The sequence below is a fragment of the Mixophyes fleayi genome, chromosome 4 (assembly GCF_038048845.1).
Source record: "Mixophyes fleayi isolate aMixFle1 chromosome 4, aMixFle1.hap1, whole genome shotgun sequence".
Classification (NCBI taxonomy): domain Eukaryota; kingdom Metazoa; phylum Chordata; class Amphibia; order Anura; family Limnodynastidae; genus Mixophyes; species Mixophyes fleayi.
In genome coordinates this window covers 216208522-216234915 of record NC_134405.1, presented here as the reverse complement: position 1 = coordinate 216234915, position 26394 = coordinate 216208522, and the positions used below count along the sequence as shown (strand labels likewise).

The window sequence follows — 26394 nt, the reverse complement described above, 5'->3', positions numbered from 1 at the left end:
ACCACCTCACAGGTCACAATATTATTTCATACATTTTCAAACAAAGACTGCAGATTTAGAAAACCAAGACTGCCAGACCTATTATTTCTATTTCAATGACAATTAGCAATGGAGCAATGGAGCTCTCCTCTTTGTATGTTACCTATATAACACAGTACAATGTGACTGCAGATTTAGAAGACCAAGCCTGCCAGACCTATTATTTCTATTTCAGCAATGACAATTAGCAATGGAGCTCTCCTGAATGTCACTGGAGACTTTAAAGAACACTGCTACCCCTCCTCTTTCTTTTCTACCTATGATGCTGCCCAACTGCACTAGAGACTGCCAAAAACTGTACCACCCTTTCTGTGTCCCTCTGTGAAATGGCGCTGGATTGCCGTGGAGGGTTATACTTATAGAATCCAAAGCTCGCAAGATCCGATGACGTAACAATGACGTTATGACTCGTTTTCAATTCCGAGGGTGTGCGAAAGTACCGAGTAGGCTCGCCTCAGTACTCGGATCTGCTAAGTTCTGGTGTGTTCGGTTCTCGGGGAACCGAGCCTGAGCATCTCTAATTAACACCCAAACATGGTAACATTACCAGAAACCACCACATGATACCTTGACTACATCTATCCTGAAAGGTAGATGCCTAAATGAAAATGTAGAAAATGAATACATTTACTTTATAGAACAACAGAAGGTATATAGCAAGCAAACCAGACCATAGGGGGGATGAATATTGTAATGGTCATTAATGGCAGCAGTAGGTCTGTGACTAAAGCAATGCTAGACATTGTCTCATTGCTTTTACCAGCCCTCTTTCTCTTAAAGAGAAAAGAGGCTCACAAAATCCACAAACACAGAATGGTTAGCCAGTAAAAATAACTAAAATTTCCTCCTATCTGTAAATAAAATGCAGAAGTCTTAGTTACACCCATTGGCAAATATATAATAAGCCATCTGCCACGTTACAATGCTTTTCTAATAGGATGGTGCCTAAACTCTAAACAATGAGAGTACCTATATAACACAATGAATTTTGAAAATAGATTAGAGCGCTCTTGTGTTGCTGTATCAGGAGTGGATCTGGATATCACCCATCAATCCAAAGAATAATAAATAAACAATATATGGTACCACACCTATAGGCGCTACACAATATAAAAATACAAATAAAAACAATCCAATTTAGACCTTTAAAATGTACCAAAGTCTTGGTTTAAATGTATAGCAACAATGAAGTCCAGTCCATCAAGGTATTTCCATAGAATATTCTCATCAAGATGATCTCATTCAGTATCCATATTCATAAAATGAAAAAATGTGGATAGAAAAGGGAAAACAAAAATCCCATAGTGCATTATCTTTAACGCCAATTTATTGACATAATAAGAAAGGCAGTGAGTGTGGGGTAATAAAATATATTTGATATTAAACACACCATTTTGCCCTTGTGCACTCCAAGGGCTAGATTTACTATCAGGCGTGTTTGTAAACCCGCCGACTTTCGGCGGGTTTGGCGGCGGTTTAGCCATCGCCGGATTTACTAAGGCTAAACCCGCCGTCCAAACGGCCAAAAATGATGTTTCCAACCCGCCTCTGTATAAAGCGCCATGACGGTTTCAACAATGTTCTACATACAAACAGCCGGATTTACTATTAGGGGGTTTATAAAGCCGCCGGAAAACCGCCATTCAATAGACCAAAATGAAAGCGCTGCTTGTGAGCAGCGAGATTGTTCAAACAGTGTGCTGTTTTAACTATTTAGCCATTTCTAACATAAGAGAAAGAGCCATTTTGTGCAAAGTTTCCTCCTTTAGGATTGTATATGGGAAATGGGCAAACTGGCATGTAATGTGAGGTTTTTTGTTTTTTTTTCCCATCCTGTATTATTGAATCCTATTTACTGATGTAAAGGTTTACCGGCCACTCCACATGCATTTAAAGTGCGTATGAATCTGGAATCTTTGCCTTATGGAGACGTAGTACCAATGTTTGTACTCATGTAAACCAGGTTCCTAGATATATTTGGTGGGGTGCTTATGTATGCACCTGTTAAGGTGTCTGATATTATCCTGGCTTGCTGTCTGATACATAATCTAGCTTTACATCAACTTACCCCACCGATTATTGCAGTACACAGTGAACAAGTAGGGGCCCGTGTCCCATTTGGTGATGTGCAGAGCACACAGGGGGAGGCAGATTTGAGACCGTCTCATTACAAACTACTTTAAATGTAAGTGCATACAATAAAAAACATATATTGGTTTTTGATTTTATGTCAGTGCAATGGTTTTATTAATGGAATATTTTAACAAAATTGGACCCTTTAAACAGAGGATTGTGTGTACTGTGAATGTTGTAATTGTTAAAATCCCTGTAAAGTGACAGTTAGAGGTCAATGTGTACGTGAAATTAGTGCATCGTTTTAAAGAAAACAGTATACTCTTGTTTAATGGGAAGAAAAGAAAGAATGATATGAATGAAATATAACTGCATTTATTGCATTACAACATAATAAAAGAAAAAGTATAACGCTTACACAAAACATTCCCCAATAATACATTTTTTGCCCTAGCGCCGTCTTTTCACTGGCATATCACTGTGCTTAGCCCCACTCTCTACCCTCCCTCGCCCACCCCTGGTGCGAGCACCTCTCCTTGGAGGAGTGCTATATGATTATATGGTCGGCGTACTAGCAGTACTGGTGGAGGCCGATGAAAAAGGGGCCGGCAAGCGGGCAATCAGTTCCTGCTGGAGTTGGCCTGCCAGCCGGATAACATTGGCATTCCCCTCACGAACGGAGGAATGCATGGCTTCCACAGACCCAGACATTTGGGCCAGCTGCACATTCGTCTGCTCCAAAGCGCTTGCCAGCCGGTTTATTGCAGCAGGGATTTGGCTAGTGGAGCGGTGTATTCGCCTCAACTGGGCCGCAATTTGTGACATGTGGCCAGTTTGCCTGTCCATGAACAATGTTTGTTGCTGCTGGAATGCGCCAATAGACAGCGCCAAATTTTCTGGCTGGGTCCATAGTTTCAGGTGCAGGTTGGTGGTGTGATGGTTCAGCAGGGCCAGGTGAAACTTCCTGGAGGCCAGACACAGGGGCATCCACTGTTACCAGGGTGATGGTCGTTAGATCCTCTGGCTCAGGGGACATTTCCAGGGACTCCGCCTGAGGTGGCTGGTATGAAGAGGGCCCTGTGTATGAAAAATGACGGTAAGTATATAGTATATAATATGTTTGTATATTGCATTCTGAACACTGGATAGGAAAGAATATTCTTTAGCAACTACAGATTCTTTCACAATGTTTGCATTCCTGATTTCTAGTCCTATGCTACCTGCTTACGGATGCACTTATTATCCTTTTAATACCCATTATCATTTGGACTGTGTAGTACATGCTGGGTTATTTTGACTAAACTGCATGCTATAAAAAGTGGAGATGTTGCCTATAGCAACTAATCAGATTTTAGCTGTCATTTTGTTGAATGCAATAAATAAAGTAAAGGTATATTCTGATGGGTTTCTATAGCCAACATATCAGTTTAGTAAAATGTAGCCCTAACTTCTCATTGCAAACAATAAAAAGGAAAAAAAAACAACATTGACAGCAACATTTGCACAGAAAATCAAGTAACTCCATTATTTCTCTCCTAAACAGAAATCACGCACCTGCTTGCTCGTCTGTGCCCGAATCTCTCGCTGAAGGTGGAGGTGTAGGTCTGGCACTGGGACTGAACTGCAGTCCTGGCGATTCTGGATGTATTAGAAAAAGCATACAATGTATTTCCAGAAAAAAACAATTTCCAAATATACTGTTTATTGCAGAAATGTGTTTGCAATTTTTGCTTATTTTTTTCTATGAGAAAAAAAAACCTTTACAAACTATTAGAGGCAAAAATACACTTTGAAAAACAAAAAAAAATAAAAAAATTAATAAAAAACGTTTGCAAAGAGAAAAGCAGTTTTAAAAAGAGAAAAGCAGTTTTAAAAAGAGAAAAAATATATAAATACTGTTAGAGTAAAATATGCAAATAACTCCCCAACTACTTGTCCAAAAGAGGGCGAATCCGTGTCTTGGACGTTTATCCCCTCGACAATCTCTGCCGGCATTATCTGTCGCAGCTCCTCCTCGTACGTTGTGTACTCAATACGAAGAGGGGGGCCACCACCCGTGCGCCTGGTTGCCCTCTTTTCCTGGGCCATCTTCTCTTTCAGCCTCCTTTTTATATCCGAAAACCGCTTGCGGCAGTGCGCCACTGTCCTCTTTAGTGGGCCCACTGCGTTCACGGCATCACAGACACGCCCCCACAATTGGTGACGCCGCCTTAGAGGAGTCCGGGCTGCCAGGTTGCCTAGTATGACCTCATAACAGGGAACGATATTGTGCACCAACACACAATTCTCATCATGTGAGAGCGCACATTCCTCCCTGTCTTGGTCTTCCTGCCCTGACCTGTCTCCTCAACCTCTTCCTCTCCCTCCTCTGACCCCTCAACCTCCATCTCCCTCTCCTCAGCCTGTTTTCCCCTCCTATCTCTGGACATAATGACAAATAAATGCCAAACACAGAAAACACAGAAAGACTTACAAACACAAAGGACAAACTACACTAAATACAGACACACTCTCCACACAGGCACACACAAGTAACACAGACAAAGGACAAGTCAAATACAGAAAATACAAGACAGAAAATAAAAGAGAAAATAAATGTACAAAACAGAAAAATAGCACAGGACTACTCACACTTCAATCAGATATCGCTCCACCAATCCACCAAACTCCAACTCTCACAAAGCACAAACCAACTAACTCCTCTCTCAAAACTCCTCAAAACCCTATCAGAGAAAAAAGTGTCAGGCCAGTGGTTTATATAGGGCTTGTGATGTCAAATCTCCTGAGTTTGAAAATAGCCAATAGTAACAGGCCAGGAGACAGGTGTAATTTTCAAAAAAAAACGCCTTTACACAAAAGCGCCGTCATTTAAAGCAAAAGCGCCATGTTCTATTCAAAGCCGCCGGCGGCTTTGAGCATTACATCCCGCCGTGACATCGCCGGCGGCTTCAAATTGAAGCTGATATGCGCCCATTAGTAAATCCGGCTGTTTGCAATGCAAACCCGCCGGAAAACCGCCGCGATGCATGGCGGCTTCAAGCCCCAAGTCTCAGCAGGCCCAGACTGCCAACAACAGCTTGGGTATGCTGGTGCTTGTAGTACTACAAGTACCAGCATACCTATGGCTATTAGGGCTTGCTGGCACTTGGGCTTGGGCCCATGGTTGCCAGCATACCCTGGCAACCATGGGCCCCTGGGACCTGTTGTGCACCAAGGAAAAATTAAATAAAGCACACACATTTAAAAAATAACTTTATCTGATATAAAGTTAAAAAACTGAAATACTTACCAACATCCAGGTTCTTCATTTGTATTAATTCAAATTATATATGCTTGTCCACGAAATAAAAGAAAAAATTAATCCAAATTCTTCCACGCTTTAAAAACCCCCACAATATCCATAAAAGTGATCCAAATTCTTCCAAGCTTTCAAAAAGAAAAACCCTAGTAAATGTAATAGTCTTAGCGGTTTAATACACAACGGGAGCACTTCTAAGAGATAACTATCAGCGTCTTGAAGAATTTTTTTGTTGAGAAGCACAGCTCCTGGGATTACTTTTTCTAGGTGTTTTTGTGCCAAGAATGGATCCTTGGATTACTTTTGCTAGGGTTTTTATTTTTAAATGCATGGATCCTTTTGGATTACTTTTAATGTGTTTGAGAGGGGGAGGGGGACAGGGGTGCACACTGGTATTGCCCTTTGAATGTTAACATTGTGACTGTTGAAAGTACAACCTGACATTAGCTATATTAGTTTATAGCTAATGTTACACCTAAACTGTTTAATAACTCTCTTCAGTCATGTACTAGGGGGTATGGGTGTTCCTGTGGGATGGGTACGATTTGGCGACACAATGAATATATTGACAGTCTGACTGTAGACATTGCAGTGTTGACAGTCTGACTGTCAACATTTTCAGTGTCACAAAATCGTACTCAACCCAGAGGAACACTCATACCCCCAGTCCATGACTGAAGAGGGTTCTTAAACAGCTCAGGTGTAACATTAGCTCTATACTCCAAGTTTGCTTTTCATTTGAAAGCATGAATTGCAGCTGGGAGATGTTACAGGGCAAGTTCTAACATTGCACAATAAAGTCTTAACCATAAATATATTTTTAATGTTCTAGGCCAAGCACTGGCAGGCATGCCTGAGGCCCAATATCGCCGCAAGCACTACTGTCTGTCCAAAGTCACTCCTGTCCTGGCTGTCATGCGAGCTTGACAATGTGGTCTACACTATAGAAAAGCTTTTCCATTATATGCAAATATGATTACAAATGATTTATTACAGCCACTGAAGTATATCATTAACAATAAGACTGATGCATTAATACATTACATTTATTTAAAGATCCATGTTTTGGCATTCAGAATTACAAAGAGATTTGAAAGGACTTTTAAATATTTATTCATTAAATGCATGTTTTATATAGAAAAATACCATTATGCAATAAGTTCATTTTCAAAATTTTGTAACTTGCAGACCTATGTACCATTTACACGATATCACAACTGCTATGACATTTTCAGAAGAGAGCTAAAATGCTATTATATTGCTTAAAGCTGGATAATTACTTTATTTATATGTATAATGTAACAAAGGGAGGCATTAAGCTGGCAATCTGCAGAGAAAGAATACAAGCAGAGTAACACATATGTGCAACAGTGCACCTAGTTTAAAGATAAACTGGTAGACGACATATGTGTGACAAAATAATGGTGTAGAGCAGTGTTTCTTAACTCCAATCCCCATGTTTTTAGGATTTCTGTCTGTGGAAACAGGTGGGATAATTACTGACCCAGTCAAATAGATTAACTCACCTGTGCATGATTAAATAAATACTGAAAACATGAGCTGTTGGGCATGCATTAGTACAGGATCTGTCTGCAGTAAGAGTAATCATACAGAAACAGATGAGGAGACTTTGTGGGACTGTCACCTGCCCATTAAGCTAGGGCTGTGGGTGAAGCATCAGGTATAAAAACCTGTTTGTTTCACTGTTCAGTGTGAGCGATGCAAGAAAAGCTGGCCGGTGTCTAGAGAGTTGGTCTCTGTTTAAGGTCACAACAAACTGTATGGAATATTTAAGTTGTTAAGTACTTTACCATCCTGACATTAAAACAAAGTAAAAAGGCAAGACGTTGTTTGCGTGCATTTCACCAGAAGTGTGCTCTTGCCACAAGCGGTATCAGAAGTGGAAATGCTCAGGGTTGCAAATTTCTGCTACCCAACCCGCGTAGAGGCTAACATGGAGAAAGTTTTGAGAGCCCTTGTGAATGTGACCACTTTGCAGCAAGATCAGCAAGCTCAAGTGCTGTGAGTTTCAGAGGCACAGGAGGAAAACACCAGGCTCTTAAAGGAAGAATTAGTCCAGTTGATGCATGACAGAAATATACTACCTAGTCTGGCTCTGCAGAAAATGTTACCTTTGTAGTTACTTTTCTCTCTCTGTAATTTGCTCTCTCCGCCTCATCACTGTATTCCCACTGTTTGCTGTGTTTCTTTTCTCACTGTAACCCTATAGATTGATTTGTATTTGATTTTGTTTTCATTATGCCATTAAAGTTCTTGTCTCTTAATGTGAAGGGTCTTAATTCGCTTCAGAAACATTCTTCTCTACATACCCATATTAACACCCGCTATGCTGATGTCATTTTTTTTTGCAGGAGACTCACCTTGAAGGCAGAGACCATCCCTCCCTGTCCTCCAAGAGGTTTCCTATGGTTGTTCATTCGAATGACAACACCAAGCGTAGCAGGGTTGCTATTATGGTTTGGGCCTCTATCTCCTTGGTTATCCTGGAAACGATATGCGACTCCGAAGGACGGATTCTCATCCTCCGGGGACAGGTAGAACCTCATGTATTAACTCTGGCCACGGTTTATGCTCCAAATTCTGGCCAAGCTGGGGTTTTTTTCATGCATTTCTTCAATTGATACACAAATATCAATCTGGTAAAATGTTAGTTGAAGGAGACTTTAATATAGTCCTTTCCTACTCCCTTGAGGGATCTGGGACTAACTCTAAGGCCTCTCCCACTCCTAAATCTCTTTTAAAACACATGTCCTGGGCAAGTCTGCTGAATACCTAGTGAGTTTCGAACCCGATAGCTAAGGATTATACTTCCACCCACATGATTCATATTCCTGGATAGATCTTTTTCTTTGTTTTATGCCCTTGATCATCTTTTTCAAATCAGTATTCATTCATATTAACACCTGCTGAAGAGCATGTGGTGGTTGGGGATCACATTTTCACATCTGCGGGGACTGCCCAATCATTTAGCAATTGTATATTCTTACCCTCAATTTAATTGAGCGAACTATAGAGTTACGGATACCTAGAGATCCCCTAATGCTGTTGCTGAATGGTCCTCTACCATCTCCTAACAAGTATGGGGATATGTATAATATATATATATATATATATATATATATATATATATTGTAACAAAGGGAGGCATTTAGCTGGCAATATGCAGAGAAAGCATGGAAGTAGAGTAAAACATTTGTGCAGTAATGCACCTAGATTGATAACTTATGTGTAACAAACAATAGTTTAAGTTTGGTTAACTTACATGATAGAGAAAGCTCTTTCCTCTCAGCAAACAGACAGGGTGTGTCTGTTAGTGCAAACAGAGCCAGTGATGGGTGTTTTCTTTTAAAGAGAAGGTAGGTGTGTCACCTGCCCATCAAGCTAAGGCTGGGGGAGGAGCATCATGTATAAAAGCTTGATTGTGTTATTTGTTCAGTGAGACCAACGCTGGGGAAGCTGGCTGGTCTTGAGAGAGATTGTCTATGTCTAGCTAGCGTTTAGGGTCTCCACATCTGCTGTGAAATTCATATGGTGTCAAATACAATTTAAACCATCCTGACAATAAAGCTGCATAAAAAGGTAGAAGTTGTTCGCGTGTGCTTCAGCAGTAGCGGGCTCTTGCCACAATATATAACCCAGCTAGACCCTATTTGACAAATAAGCCTCTTTGCCACAGTATATCAGTATATATAATTATTGTTTTTTCATACACACACACACACACACACACACACAGCAAACCTCTTGCATATAGGTTTATATATAGAAACCTACATAATCATTATCGAAACATAAAGAAAATATGTATTAACTTGTTTCCTTATTATTTTCGAGAAAAGTGTTAACCTCCTAGATGTTGCAATTTCAGCAGTACAGTCCTGACTGCAAAAAAGGTGTGTTGACTTTCACAAAAGTGGGTGTGATTGGATGAATGGATGGAAAGTGTGCATACATGTAATCAGATCAGGGGTGGACTTTGGGGAGGTCACGGACTGGTCTTACTTGGGACCAATTTAGCCATAATAAATGTTGGGAGGTGTGTAAGTGGCCTTTACCTGCTCACCTATTGGTAAACTACTGCACCAATACCGCAACAATATATATTGGCAACTATTTTATTATTTTAAATAGATAAATCTCTTTAGGCAGACACTATAATTAGAATTGTGTATAATATTACTCTTGGAAGTGCAATGCTGAAATTTATGTTTGTATGGATAAAATTTGGCATTCAAAGTCTATACTTGTACTGCTCTATTGTTAGAGTTGCTGCTCTTTTCTATTGTTACTCCTCTCCCTTTGCCTTGATTATCTGTCACTTTTCCCTATGCTGAAAACAATAGGAATTTAGTATTCCAAATCAAGAAAACAGAGAGATAAGTGTTAACTTGGCATTTTATTTTTGCAACAGTGATATTAGAGCAGTTTCCTATATCTAAAAGCATAAATCATAAAAAACGACAACATTTTAAATCCCAAACTCTTTACCGTTGAACTAATCTGAGATCTGTCACCAGATACAGTAACTTGAAAATCTCCACTTAATCTTCAGCCCAGGTGCACCATTCAACTTTGCTTCATAATTTTTAGCTTCAGGTCCATTAAGTATTGGATTTTGTACTGTTCAAAATCTGCTCTCTTAAATATGTTATACTCATCCTCCATGGATTGACTTCATTAGGAGATTTTGTCTGTTATGTCGCTATTTTCTAGATTCCATGCTACAACTAAACAAGCCTTGCTAAAACCAATCAGTCTCTAGTTATACGTTGGCAGTACTTAACCTCTGTCCTTTGTATGTCTTCGTTAGCTTTAGCAGTGTCCAAGTATAGCAACATATTTTAAAGTGTGTCAAGCTTTCTTCTGGCAAACCATTATAGCCTCTGTTTTGCTTGGTGTTGGATCCACTAGCTCAAATATTTTGGAACATCGAAAGTGCTCTTAAGATGGAAAATAAGTGCATTCTCCATTGGAATACAAAACATGCAGTGGCAAGAAAAAGTATGTGATCCCTTTGGAATTACCTGGATTTCCGAATTTGTCATAAAATGTGATCTGATCTTCATCTAAGTCACAAGAATAGACACACACAGTCAGCTTAAACTAATAACACATAAGTTACAGTACTTTTCTTGTCCATACTGAATGCATCTTTTTAACATTCAAAGGGGGTATTCAATTGTTCATCCGGACCGCTGAAAAACTTGAACTCTAAAACTATTACCGTTAATACGGTAATTACTCGCTGAAATTCAGCGAGTAAATTACCGTATGAACGGTTTTTACGCGCAATATTACCGGTAATAGTTTTAGAGCGCGAGTTTTTCGGCGGTCCGGACGAACAATTGAATACCCCCCAAAGTATAGGTTAGAAAAGTATGTGAACCCCGCCTAGACTAATAACTTCTAAAAAAGCTAATTGGCATCATGAGTGAGTTAGCTAACTGGGAGTCCAAGCAATGAAACAAGATTGTTGGTGTTGGTTACAATTGCCCTACCCTACAAAAACCACTCACAAATTTAAAGATTACTATTCACAGGAAGCATCGGACAAATGAGATCTCAGAAGACTTAAAATTAAGAATTGTTGACTTGCATAAAGCTGGAAATGATTATCTTTAAAAGCCTTCATGTTCCTCAGTACATGGTAAGATAAACTGTCTAGAAATGGAGAAAGTTCAGCTTGTTGCCACTCTCCCTAGGAGTGGCCGTCCTGCAAAGATGACTGCAAGATCATAGTGCAGAATGCTCATAGAGGTTAAGAATAATCTTACTGTGTAAGCTATAGGCTGAATTTGGGGAATGAATTATTGATTTATTTATGCCAATTTTAGGTAATTTCAACTTCTAATCAAAGTAACCCATTGATAGATTCCCACCTTAGCAGATAGTATGATTAGTCCAGGGCAAAAATGGATCAGTTGGATATAAGTGAAACTGCCTGTGTGAAAAATGCACTATTTTCATGTAAGTGCATAGTTCCTCTTAACACATCCAATTGAATAAGTTAAACTCATAAAGACATCAAGAACATACACGCAAAAATACATTGCACACTTGCATTTGGTGTGAAGATGTGACAGTAATCATCATTAGCGTCCTCAAAGCTGTTTGAAGACATTGATAATGATTACAGTCAATGTCATTTATAAATAAATGATAGACATTAAAACGGTGTGGCCCCCTCTAAAATCAGTGATCAGCACCAATCTGACAGTCCTCTGAGTAATTATAGAAACAGAGACTGTTGAGGAGTGCCAAAATAGTACGATTAAAACACGTTCCCTGTTGAGAGCTCATCAAAGAGAAAAAAATGATATGGCATTGCCTTCATTAGAGTGTACAGGTTATTATAATTTACTAATCTCAATAATTTAAAAAGAATTATACTTTTCCAACAGCCTTGAAATATTTCATTTGTCTACTCCTCAATTATGTGTACTTACCAATTTAATTTACTAGTGGAAACATTTACAATTAATTAAAACATAAAACACTACAGCAGCATATTACTTTTCCTGACATAAACCATTATAGACAGTACAGCAATATTAAGTTTTCCTAATATAATCCTAATGGGCATTTTGTGTTAAATGCATAATACGTTTAAAGGACATTACTTCAAATTACTAATTTATGGATTTGTTTTTGATGTAAACAAGAATACTCTGGTGCATGAGAGATTTTTGGTTTAAAGAAATTGCTTGGCAATAGCAGAGGTGTCATTATTAAAACACTTTGTCCACTGAGTGACATTGCTCCATTGTCATCTGTTGATGACTTTTCACCCTATTTAGACAGATGAACCAAAAAATGGCAGCTTCTACTACTATAACATTGGTTATGCAGAAAATGAAGGTTATTTGGGCATAATACCTCAATATATATGTGAATTTTAGTCTTCAATAGAAAAATAAAACTAAACATTTATTTATGAATAAGGTGCATCTGAAGGAAACTTGTGTAAACAGAACAGTTTAAAGCATTGCGTGCTTGTATATGCACATTAAATAAAGAACACTGAATAATATACAGAAGCCTTGATTGATTCATATATTAAACTTGCACAAGCACATTTTCAGATAGTTCAGCATTTGGGAACAAGCACATGCTTTGTACATTACATAGCTGCCAACTATTCCAAATATTATAGATAATACAGTTATGGCCAAACGTTTTGAGAATGACACAAATATTATTTTTCACAAAGTCTGCTGAATCAGTTTTTATGATGACAATTTGCATTATCTCTAAAATGTCATGAAGACTGATCAGATGAATTGCAATAATTTCAAAGATCCTCTTTGTCATGGAAATGAACTTTATCCCAAATACAACATTTCCACTGCATTTCAGGCAGGTGTGACTGCATCTGCAGGCACAATGAGGCTAAGACTTGGAGGATGGTCTGGTGTCAAGAAGGCCAGCAAAGAAGCTACTTATCTCCAGGAAAAACATCAGGAACAGACTGAGATCCTGCAAAAGGTACAGGGATTGGACTGCTGAGGACTGGGGTAAAGTCATTTTCTCTGATGAATCCCTTTTCAGATTGTTTGGGGCATCTGGAAAAACGCTTGTCCAGAGAAGGAAAGGTGAGCACTGCCATCAGTCCTGTGTCATGTCAACAGTTAAGCATCCTGAGACTATTCATGTGTGGGATTGCTTCTCAGCCAAGGGAGTGGGCTCGCTCACAATTTTGCCTAAGAGCACAGCCATGAATAAAGAATGGTCCCAAAACATCCTCCAAGAGCAACTTCTCCCAACCATCCAAGAACAGTTTGGTGATGAATGATGCCTTTTTCAACATGATGGAGCACCTTGCCATAAGGCAAAAGTGATAACTAAGTGGATTGGGGATCAAAAGATCGACATTTTAGATCCATGGCCAGGAAACTCCCCAGACCTTAATCCCATTGAGAATTTGTGGTCAATCCTAAAGAGGAGGGTGGACAAACAAAAACCCACAAATTCTGACAAACTCCAAGCATTGATTAGGCAACAATGGGTGGCCATCAGTCAGTATGTGGCCCACAAATTGATTGACAGCATGCCATGGTGAATTGCAGAGGTCTTCAAGAAGAAGGGTCAACACTGCAAATATTGCCTCTTTGCATAAACTTAATGTAATTGTCAATAAAAACCTTTGACACTTATGAAATATTTGTAATTTTACTTCAGTACACCATAGCAACAACTGACAAAAAGGTCTAACAACACTGAAGCAGCAAATTTTGTGAAAACCAATACTTGTGTCATTCTCAAAACTTTTGGCCATGACTGTATTATATACTTTAGTATTGTTAAAGTTATTTTTCTTTGCAAAATATCTTCTAACATTTTAAAATATAAAAAAGTAGACAAATATTAAACTTACACAATGAATATTATAACAACCCTCTTATACCAAAAAGTACAAGAAAAAAAGTTGCCAAAACTTCTTAATTATTTTGTTGTCTTAGGCCTAATTAATGTTTGTATCAACCCAAAATGTCCAGCAATTCTCATCAACATCTGACTGGGAACAATGTCAATCAGGACTTTGGCCAATAAACCAGCAGTACCAGCTGGCCTCCATGTGATAAGGTTGGTCAACACGAACACCAAGCATCTGGAATGGTGCAATTTGTGCCCATTATTATTTTCTTTTTACATTTAAAATGTGACGTGGTTATAGAATATTGTTGGCCAACTTGTTGCATTACAAAAAAAGGAAGATAAAAACAAACAATACACTCTTACTCTGGAGTATCGTTTCAGTGATGTATCAAAGCCACATCTGAAATGCCAGTCAAGGACTGGTTGAAATATGCTCTTCATAGTTTCATCATTAAAAGGATCTAGCGAGAAAACATTAAAATGCCGAAGAAGGCGAGGTGTAACTGCATATCTTCCACCAGCAGGGGGAGCCATAGCTAGTACAATAGATGTGTCCTTGATTTCAATCATGCTTGTGTCTTTCCTGCAAAATATTAATGAATAAAATAATTAAATTAGAGGTAAGTGTTCAACTATTTCCATCCCAAATAAATAAGATGAAGACTTATTGTTAAATACTTCATTAGTCATAATATTTTATAGAAGGCCAAGCTTTCAGGTCTTGAAAAGATGAGCAGGGGATTAGATCTCCTATGCTGTCAGATAGAGATGACAGACTGCAACCGGAGAATAGGTTATATGCTAAATTAAATACAATATTTCTTTCAAATGTGCTAGCAGAAGTAAATTGCGGTGACGGACATTTCCTGGAAAAGCAAATAGAAATACACAACAAAGACGGTTTTTGTTTTTCCCCTGCAAATAACCTCCTTCTAGTATCATCTTGGAGTGAGCTGAATCTTCTAACAATAGCAGAAAATGGAACAAAAAATGAATTTGAATGATATAGCATTTCATATACCGAGCCTGTTGTAGTTTTTATGTTTCGCTCACACAGCAGGGGGTCATGCAAGCCTGAACAGTTACAGAAAATAGTGAAATACAAAATATATGTGCATTCTTAAGTACAGAAGGAATATTTGAAGCAGGATGTTCTCTATCGAAATCATTTTATTACAGGAAATCTGTATTCCGCCTGTACCATCACAATATCATTAAGTCAGCATAGTGAAAGCACAATTCTATTGCTTTTATAGCTTACATATATTGATTAAGCAGCAGAAAATACTTTAGTCCTCTTTAACAGCAACTTTCAGGCATTGCTATAATATGTATGTGTGATTTTATCCAAACAAGCACAATTTAAAATGTCTGAGAAGTTTAATAACGTAATAAGGCTATTTGTTGTGAGGGTACCAGCTTATGTTGGGACTTTGCATATTTAGAAATTTGCAATACTATAGCTAGTACATTTTCATTGGAACAGGGCTGTTTGTATTGTTTGTGTTGTTTGGACATACCATCCTCGTGTATGGAGAATGTTGCCAGACATGAATTGATTATCAATTGTCATGTAAACTTTTTTCATAAGAATCCTCTATCATAGCAGAGTTATGTTTTTCATTGGAGGCAACAATAGTCTGGACACAGATGCCTTCACTAAAAATAACAAAGTCCTTTGCTATACTGTATGATGGACAAAACTTATGAAGAACTGCTACTACCCGGTTAGTTAAACCAGGTAACGATCCATCCAATTATGCCAGCCCCATATCTCTCTTGATTGCAATTGATTGATGTTCTAGCATGCATATGCGACTATCATCACTATCACGCGGCACTTACACCTGACCTGTAGCTCAGGACCGGATTTACCGCTAGGCAACCTAGGCACCTGCCTAGGGCCTAGCGGCTCTCAGGGGGCCCAGATGGGGGGACAAGAGAGAGGAAAAAAAATAATTTGGCTGGTGTTAAAGTTAGGGGTAGAGGCTAAATCCCCTTCAGGTTAGGTACCTTGCACTCGGTATGGGGTCATTTGATCGCAGCGGTCACATGGTAGGCAGTGTAGGCGGGGCTGCTGGAGTTCAAAGGTAGTCGGTGCAGGAGCTCCATTTTTTCTGTTCCTGGCATCATTCATGTGGAAAAAGGTAAGAAGAAGGGTACTTGGCATAGGGGGGACATGTTTGATGGAAGCTGCAGGGGGGACATGTTTGATGGAAGTTGCAGGGGGGACATGTTTGATGGAAGCTACAGGGGGGGACATGTTTGATGGAAGCTGCAGGGGGGACATGTTTGATGGAAGCTGCAGGGGGAACATGTTTGATGGAAGCTGCAGGGGGGACATGTTTGATGGAAGCTGCAGGGGGGACATGTTTGATGGAAGCTGCAGGGGGGACATGTTTGATGGAAGCGCAGGGGGGCATTTGTGATGGAAGCTGCAGGGGGGCATTTGTGATGGAAGCTGCAGGGCACAGGGGGGGAAATGTGTGATGGAAGCTGCAGGGCACAGGGGAGGCATGAGTGATGGAAGCTGCAGGGCATAGGGGGCATATGTGATGGAAGCTGCAGGGCACAGGGGGGCATGTGTGATGGAAGCTGCAGGGCATATGGGGGCATGTGTGGCTAAAGGTGCTGGACAGAGAGGGGGCATGTGTGAAGGTGCTGGACAGAGGGGGGGTATGTGAGTTAGAAGTCTGTTCCCCACACGGCCCCTCCTCAGCCAACAATACCCTTACAACACTCACCAGCTTTTCTTTGATATTCCCCATGACCCGCCTCATTATCTATTCCCTCACATGACCCGCTGCCTTAATCCTGACACCTCTGTTACCTCAAAATGAAAAGAGGCACCCTTTATATTAATATAATATGTGTGTGTGTGTGTGAGGGGCCAGTGTATGTATATTATGTGTGTGTGAGGGGCCAGTGTATTTATATTATGTGTGTGTATGAGGGGCTGTTTGTGGGAGGGAAATAGGTTTATTTTTTAAATGTGACTGCTGTTTTTTTATTACTGGGCTTGCTAACCCTGAACTGCACTTTCTTGACATGTTAATTATGATTAATACCCAAGTTTAGCTAAAGATAAAGTACAATTTGTGTGAACTGAAAGGTAAGCTGTGGTGGAAGTGGGGTGTATATGGTAGTATACCATACCGCCACTTCTCATACTGCCTTCATTGTAAAATAATAAAATTCCATTCACTTCTAAACTTCCACTTCGACCACTGAGCTTAATATTCATCGTATGGAGTATTTGACCAGCATAAGTCAAAATTCTGCTAGATTCTTTAACAAAATATGGGGTCCATGGACATTATTCTTTAACTGCCGGGACCACAGTGTGATGCAATGTAATGATAAAGGAGGTCACAGTGTGATGAGAGGGACAGTAATGAGGGGTCGCAGTGTGATGCAGTGTAATGATGAAGGAGGGCACAGTGTGATGAGAGGGACCGTAATGAGGGGCCACAGTGTGATGCAGTGTAATGATAAAGGAGAGCACAGTGTGATGAGAGGGACCGTAATGAGGGGCCACAGTGTGATGCAGTGTAATGATAAAGGAGAGCACAGTGTGATGAGAGGGACAGTAATGAGGGGCCACAGTGTGATGCAGTGTAATGATAAAGGAGGGCAAAGTGTGATGAGAGGGACCGTAATGAGGGGCCACATGGGGCCACATGGTGATGCAGTGTAATGATAAAGGAGGGCACAGTGTGATGAGAGGGACCGTAATGAGGGGCCACATGGGGCCACATGGTGATGCAGTGTAATGATAAAGGAGGGCACAGTGTGATGAGAGGGACCGTAATGAGGTCCACATGGGGTCACATGGTGATTCAGTGTAATGATAAAGGAGGGCACAGTGTGATGAGAGGGACTGTAATGAGGGGCCACATGGGGCCACATGGTGATGCAGTGTAATGATAAAGGAGGGCACAGTGTGATGAGAGGGACAGTAATGAGGGGCCACATGGTGATGCAGAAGGATCAGCGTGATGTGCGGCGGCACATAGTTTACCCTTCTACATAACTATAGGAGTATATGCTATGCTAAAAACAATATAGTGCTATGGATTGTTTCAGGGAGGGAGGGGGGGGGGGCAAACCAATATCTTGCCTAGGGGCCCATGATGTCTAAATCCAGCTCTGCGGTAGCTGGTGCGAAGGATATGACAAACACAGAGATGCCCAGAACTTGAATTAAGCTTGGCATGCCCTTACTGTAGATTGATTATGTGCATACACCCCTTCCCCTCCCCAAAATTGTAGACTGTAAGAAGAGTCCTTTGTGTTCAAAGATGAAATTAATGTTTTTGTGTTCAGTGGCGTATAGTCCGTTTCTGGGCATATACAGTGCAATTGAATTCAAAATATGTCACGTATCGGCATTTACATTCCTTAATGAATCAGGCCTACAATATCCCTATTTGCCAATGACATTCTCTTTCTCGCTAGTAAACCTACTATTTTATGAGACAAGACTGTTTTTAAAATAGACCATAGTACATCTGAGGAATTGAATATCCCCCTATCTGCACGGCTTTCAAAAGTTTTAGAGATTACCTTTGACTTTAAATGGCAAAACTAAGCTCTTTCCTATGTCTCAATTCAATCAGTTGTACTTAGCAAACCTATCCCTGATAACAAAGCTCAAAAAGAACCTTCACAACTGATCTAGATACCTCATCTTGTGGATTGACTATATCCATACAGTAAAAATAAATGTCCTTCTGTGAATTCTATACTTATTTTGGGCTCTTCTTATTCTTAACCTGCACTCTGATGTAGTGGACCTTCAAACATATAATGCCATGTGGAGCAAACAACCCCTGTGGGTTAAGCTACCTGGATACCTTTACACAATGCAATTCACTCAACTTTTTCATCTACCTAGGACCTCTACTTTCTACTGATGGGCCAGTCTTGGTAATTCAATACGTGGCCCAACAAGACTTCTTCTGTGGCCCCCAGCTCTGTGCTCCACTCTTACTTATTATCTACTTTTTTTTTATAAAGCAGAGAATAACACCAAGCCTGCTGTTCAGTCTTAGGGCTAGATTTACTAAACTGCGCGTTTGAAAGAGTGGAGATGTTGCTTATAGCAACCAATCAGATTCTAGTTATCATTTATTTAGCATATTCTGCAAAATGACAGTTAGAATCTGACTGGTTGGCAATATATAGGCAATGTCTCCACTCTTTCAAACCCGCAGTTTAGTAAATATACCCCTTAATCTCTCACTTAAAAGCAGAGAATAAGTCAGAGTGTCTTCTAAGTCCCATGACACTCCAGGGAGGTCACACAACACATCTAATAGGAGAAGGAGGAGGAAGTGCAGTGTATTCTGCACCATATGCTCCCCCCCCTTCCTCTGTAGACTCCAGACTAAAAGTAAGTAAGTTGACTAAAGTTTGATGGGTTAGCTAGATAGTGTGGAAGTTTGAGTAACATTTGAGAAGGCCTGGGTTGCATATGCGGAGCCCTGGGTGGCATGTGGGGATGTCTGAGTAGTATGTGTGTGGCATGTGGAGATGCCTGAGTAGTATGTATAGGATGGGAAGTCTGAGGGACATGTAGGGGGCATGTAAGGAAGTCTGAGAGACATATGTGGAGGCCTGGTTGGCATTTGGAATGAATGATGTGAGTGCTTAGGTCATTTTGGTGCAGTTTTTTAAATCTTGAAATTGAGGGTAATAAGGGTTGGAAGGTCGCACAAGCAGCCCTTGAAGTATGTCAGGTTGACAAACACTGAGATTGCCTGTGTTTCAAATAAAAAAAAAAAATATATATATATATATATATATATATATATATATTTTTTTTATGTAAATATTATTATTTTTGAATAGTATTACCCGACATCAAACTGAAATTAAACTTTTATAGATTAATAACTACATCTTGAGTGTCATGATTTGACAATAGGAACAATAGGTTAACAGCCACACATAAAGTCATACGAATAAAATAAAACTAGGTTATACACTAGCACTAATCACCTTTACGTGAGCCAAGCTCTGCTGGGATTTTTTCCTTTACACAGCCAACAGTGCCTTATCACATCTACAATATTTTCTCTCTCACCTCCTTATCTCAGGAATCCACAACCATGAACATACATCAAGCACCTTCTCTGCTAATCCAGAACATAATAAGCAAAGAGTACTTCTCTGCTGAAAATCCAAGTTACACAATCTATACTGTAATTCACAGTTACATATATTGTTTTTCTCTCAGTCGTAATCCTAATTTAACATTGCAAATAGCACAACTTGGAGTGAAAAGTTGGTTTATACATTTCTGGTAAATGTTGTGCTTTAGATTTTTACATATTCTCATAGCAACTAGTTGGAAATTTTCATATCTATAAAACATAAATAACATATAAGAGTAGTACCCGAAACACATTAGGCTGTGCAGGCCATTTATGTTAGCATATATGTTCATACTTAGATGCTTTGTGCATACTTTGGTAAATGTCTTATTTCTGCTTTTCGGTGCTCCTGGGCAAACACTTTGCTTGACCAGTTTGGGAATGCACATGCCTTCGACATTTTCTTCTGCCTACCAACAATTTTGCACCACCCTGTTAAATAATGTCTTAAATAATTCTAGAGAGGAAAGTGAATACTGAGACTGTGTCATATTGTATTATTTTGATGTTTACATTTATAGATCTGCTGCTCTAAACATAGTTTACAATATATATCGCACCCGGTGCTAGAGAAGTTTACTTCAAAATATGTGCTGAGAACCAATCGCCACCATCTCATGGGACATGGAAACATCATGTTGCTTTGTGGTATGGGGCGAAATTATCAGTTTTAACTCCTTAAATCTTAAATATCTTCTCCACTAACACAAAATCAAAATTTTGCATAAGATGAACTAAACCATGCAATAGACAATAACATTTGTCCTGTATGACCACATTGTGCAGCTTCATAAAGGGAACTTAACATTATGTGCTATGAAGTCTGTGGATAAAACACTTTACTTTGGAACAACTTGCACAGATGCTGGGTAAATGGGTGACTCTCCGTTACATGGCCAGATAAGTGACAGTACACCCACTTAACAGATGGCCAAGAGAAGAGATTTGGAATGAAACTTCTTGATTAAAAGTGTGACATGAGCATTGCAGGCTGTTAACCAAGGCAATTGTTTTGGGCAGGGGGTGGGCTGGCAAAGTTTAGCCCAAGGGGCAATACTCGACGCAGCCTATTTTAAAGGAGAAAAAAATGTCGGTGGCCCAGTGACCCAGCCCAAGGTAGTCTACTATGGGACCGGCCCAGTGGGCAGATGCCCCCCTGCCCCCCAACCCAGTCTGCCCCTGGTTTTGGGCCATATCTCCTGCATTCCACTAGATAGAGTAGTTGAATTTTTGGAGTTCAGGGTGTAAATTCCTCTGAACCTACTTACTTCCAGTGTCAGTGCATGTCCTTGTGTTCTAATACTTCTCTTCCTTTGAAGAATATTTCCCTCCTGTACCTTAAAACCCTTGAAATATGTAAAAGTTTCCATCATGTCCCCACATTCCCTTCTCTGCTCCAAACTATACATACTAAGTTCTTTCAGTGTTTCCGGGTAAGCTCTGTGCTGTAGGCCATGCACCATTTTAGTTGCCCTTCTTTGTACAGTCTCTAATGTATTTATATCTTTCTGGATATATGGCATCCAGAATTGAACACAGTGTCCTAGATGTGGCCTTACTAATGACCTATGCAGTGGCATTATCACTTCTTCATTTCTGCTACTGATTCCTCTCCATACGCATCTGATTGCCTTTGTCATTGCTTTGTTACATTGCTTAACTGCCTTTAGGTCACATGGAATAGCCTTACAAAAATCTAGATAAGCTACATCTACTGTCCCTTCTTGATCTATTACTTTAGTCACCAAGGCAAAAAAAGTCAATAAGATTTGTTTGACATGTTCTCATCCCAATAAATCTATGCTGTTTGGGAGCCTATAAATTACTGGATTTCAGATATTCTTCAACTCTTTATTTTAAGGGTGTTTCCATCATTATCCCTATTACTGATGTAAGACTCACTTGTTGGCAGTTGCTTACCTTTTCCTTGTTCCACTTTTGTGCAGTGGGTCTACATTGCTCTTTTTCAGTCCTCTGGAAATACTCTTGTACTTAGTGACTGATTGAACAATTCTGCTAATGGTGTTACCAGCAGCCCTTGAATGTCTTTAAGTATCCTTTGATGTATCCCATCTGGCCCCGGGTGTGGTACAAAACGCAAACAACACTTACTCTGACATGTTCACCAGGAAGCTGTCATACCCCGACAGACTGGTGATCCCAACTGTTTGAAAAAGTGACCTCGAATAATAGCGACCAATCAACATCCCGGCACCACAGATCCCGCCCACCTTCAAGGGCGACACTCTTATTCCTGCTGTTAATGGGGTAATGCAACGATTCTCCAGCAGTGCAATGTTTTTTATGAAGGTTTCTACATTATACAGCTGGCGCCTCCTTGCATTGCCCTCTTAACAGCAGGAATTAGAGTGTCGTCCTTGAAAGTGATGTCCATCTGTGTTGCTGGGATGTTGATTGGTTGCGATTATTGGAGGTCTCTTTTTCAAGAAGTCTAGATGAGCAATCTGTCGGGGAATGACAGCTGTGGGATGACCATATCTGGGTAAGTGTTTTTGGCGGTTTGTTAATAACTGATATGACTACCACAGTCTGGCCCCATTGATTTATTCTCTTTCAGTTTTGAGAGTTTTATTAAGACCTTCTCCTCTGTAAATGTACTTGTATCTACCTTATTTTTATGAATATACTTGCAACTTAACTGTGGCCCCTTCCACTCTCTTTCTGTAGTTAGCACTGAGCAAAAATAATTAAGATGATCTGCAATTAACTTATCTCCCTTAACAAGATTCTCACTCTCTGCATTTAGTGTTATTATTCCTCTTTTTGTTTTTCTCCTTTCACTTATATACCTAAAAGAAGTTTTGCCCCCTTTACCTACTGACTATCCCATTTTCTCTTGAGTTTATGCCTTTGCACATTTGATTTCCTTCTTAGCCTTCTTCTAACAAGATACACCTCTTTGTCTTCATTATTGTGAGTCTACTTATATTTCCTAATGGTCATCTTTGTTGCATTCAATATACTTGCTACTTATTTTGCAAACCACACTGGCTTCCTTCTCCTTGTGCTTTTCCTATCCCTATTCCATTTTGATATTTTCCCACTTCTCCTGCACTCCTTTCAAGTTCTTCCACTCTGCCAAAGAGTCACTTATGCATTTTCCCATCTCTACAAAGTCAACTTTCCTAAAATCTAACACCTTTGTTTTTGTGTGGTATGAGTCAGTCTCTATCTTTATCTTAAACCACAATGCTTGATAGTCACTGGATCCTAGGTTCTCTCCCACATTTACATAAGATGTTCTGTCACCATTTGTAAGTATTAAGTCTAATATTGCGTCTTTGCGAGTGAGTTCCCTCACCATTTGCTTGAGGGAGGCTCCCTTCAAGGAAATCAGAATGTCCCAACATCTAGAGAAACTAGCAAAAGACCCATCCCAGTTCACATCAAATAGATTAAAGTCTCCTATGATTATTACCTCTCCTAATAATGCTATTTTATTGATGTCCTGCAATAAGTTACTGTCCAGTTCCTCTACCTGACTTGGTGTTCTACTATAGATCACCCTAGTATGAAGAATAGCCTTCTCCCTCATTTCTATGGACAGCCAAAGGACCTCAGTTTTTTCTTCAATACTTTGTATTAAAGCAGAATTTTTCTTTTTTTTCCACATACATTTGTGGCCCCTCCTCCAATTTTCCCACTCTGTCCTTCCTAAAGTGTATGCATGGCTTGAAGAAACTGTCACAAGGAGGCCAGATATAGATATGTCACTAGCATTTGACACTGGCTAAACCTTTTGGCCTGAAATCTAATGGGAACTCCAGTCTTCACCTGAGACCCCCACAAGAGAGTGGTGGACTTTGCTGTTGAGAACCCACAGGTTGCAGCTCTCATACTAGTCTTCTTAGGTGACATCAGACAGTCATAAGAGTGCTGGATTCAGGCTGATATCCGGGCACAATTAGGTTTACAAACAAACAAATATAGACAGACAATCAAGAAGGATCAGTACACAGTAACTTAATAGAAAGTAGAGGAGTTCAGATATGCAAGATAGAAAATCTGTTGCTCAGATACTGGTCAAAGGGCTGAATTGCTTAAATAAAGGCCTAATGATGTCATCTTCATGTATCCACATGCGTTGCACTGTGTAATTGATCAACAGTGCATGATTGGAAGACAAGTGGGTGTGGACTGTCTCATGATATGGACAAGTACGTAACACAGGGAAAGATATTCATAACCTATTTAGTAAGAAATATAATATTTATATAATACATAAAATATTTTACTGAGCCAACATGTAAAACACAGGAAACCATAGGGGCCTTTTGGTGCATATTTGCCAACTCTCCCGGAATGTCTGGGAAAGTCCCGAATTCCATGTTGGCCTCCTGGACTCCTGGGAGAGTAGGACATCTTCCTAGCAAAGTAGGCAGGATTAGAGCTGCCATGACATGATTCTCAGGGAATTACGCCATTTTACAAAATGCCATATAAGCGTCATTATGTCACTGGGGCCAAGTCCGGACCCCTCCACCCATACACCCTCTGGGAACTTCCAGAGGGGCACTTCAAAAAGTTGGCAAGTGTGATTTAGTGTGATCCAGCAAATTCAAACATTGCTTCTTTACACTACTCAGTGCAACTTAGAGGGGAACGAAAATAAGTCATAATGGAAAACTTAGTAACACAAAAAAAAGAACTCAATTACAATGGAAAAAAATGAATGGGCTTTGGACCCCACTTAAAAATAAAACACTAAACTCATTACCAAAAAGTACTGGGATTTTTCAGCACATTAAGCAAAGCCATTTAAGTGTCTTATTAATGTGGCAGCCTTACATAAAGGTATTGCTTACCCATCAGGGCTGGTCTTGGACTAAAATTCAGCACTGCCCTATATTTCACACCAGCCCACATATGCGCTTACATGCAGAAATCCTCATATCTGTTTCTGTTCTTGCTTTTCCATTTTAACATAGTTTATGTTAAATTGGAACACATTGTTTATACCAATGCCCCCCATTACCCACCTCTACAGGATAATTATGCTATTAGAGCAGCACCTCTCAAATAAGTTGAGGCAGCAGTGCTCACCACACTTTCTACCACACCTTGATTATACCAGTGATGACCATATGTCAGCAGTCCTTAAAGCTGGCGAGAAAAAGAGAATAACTGTAGTTTTAATTTTTCAGCTACTGTATTTTCTGTATTCCCTACACAGTGTTCATGAATGTGTGGAGGACTTACCTGGCCGGGGCCGTCGTCATCCCTCGGGCGGCGGTTCCCTCAGCCAATCAGGGCTCACCTCCCGGCCATTTCAAAAGGAGAAATGGCGGCGGACCAATCCGGACCCGCCATGTCGTCACGTGGCGTCGCGTCGACGCTACGTGATGACGTTAGCGCGGCGCCGACTATTTAAGTCGGCGCGCGCGCCGCCATTTTGTTCAGTTCGTCGGCGGAGAGAGCAGGAAGAGGACGTGTCGCGGAGAGCTGCGGGATCAAGACAAGAAGAGAAGACAGCAGAGACCAGCAGTGGCGGCAGAGAGCCCTTGTTAGGGCTAAGAGCGCCTCTGCTGCCTGAAGACCAGCGTGATCAAGACAAGAAGCCGGCGGCAGAGCGTGGAAGCAGCGGCAGACGGGGAAGGAGTCCAGGAGAAGCTCCCCGAAGACAGCACCAGGTAAGGCCCTTGCTAGGCAACTCCTCTCCCGGGCCCACGCCCGCAGCACACTAATTAAATTCGGGCACTAGGCCCGTGGGCACGGTCGGGCGCAAGGCGCGTGGCACGGTAAATTAGGGGCACAAGGCCCAGGGACCTGGGCACTAGGCCCTGATAAAGTTAGTGGGCCAGTAGGCCATAGTATTGATGAGAAGGGGACAAGCCCCTATTAGTTAGACAGGGGGCGTGGGAGCCCCAGGTACAAGGGCACAAGGCCCTTAGGTAGTTAGTGGCCTAGAGGCCATAGGAAGGCCAGAGGGCCTGGTTAGGGGCTGGTAGCCCGTAGGCTATTAAGGGCACAAGGCCCTCAGTCAGTTAGGGAGGTCACAGGCCTCAGGCAGGGGCTAGGACCCCTAGGTAGTAGGGCATAAGGCCCTAGTGAGTGGGCTCAGAGCTCTGAGTTAGAGAGGGGGCTGAGGCCCATGAAACAGAGCAGAAGGCTCTGTGTGTAGCTGGGCAGAGACCCATGGTGTGTAGGGCATAAGGCCCTGGTGGTGTGTGGTAGAGGCATGAGAGCCTCGTGAGTGTAGGCGCGGTCCTGTGTGAGGTGAGCACACATAGTTAGGAGGTACAGTAGAGTGGAGGCTCCTGTGGTGCTGTAGCAACCTGCTGGTTGGCTAACAGCGGTGTGCTCTGGTAAGTAGCGTGCAAAGTACTGTATACTGTATTTATTCTGTCTGTGCGGCGAGTATAGTTTACATTACGGTATTTTGGGGTGTGCTACATAACTGTGTCCAGG

General features: G+C 40.7%; 1 protein-coding gene across 1 annotated transcript in view; it reads right to left on the bottom strand.

Annotated features, from left to right (window-relative positions):
* The window catches only part of LOC142150794 (dynein axonemal heavy chain 3-like), a 947133-nt gene that overhangs the window by 349458 nt on the left and 571281 nt on the right, over positions 1 to 26394 (bottom strand). Inside the window, 1 exon segment of the mRNA XM_075205980.1 lies at positions 14171 to 14390. Coding sequence (XP_075062081.1) covers positions 14171 to 14390 — 220 coding nt within the window.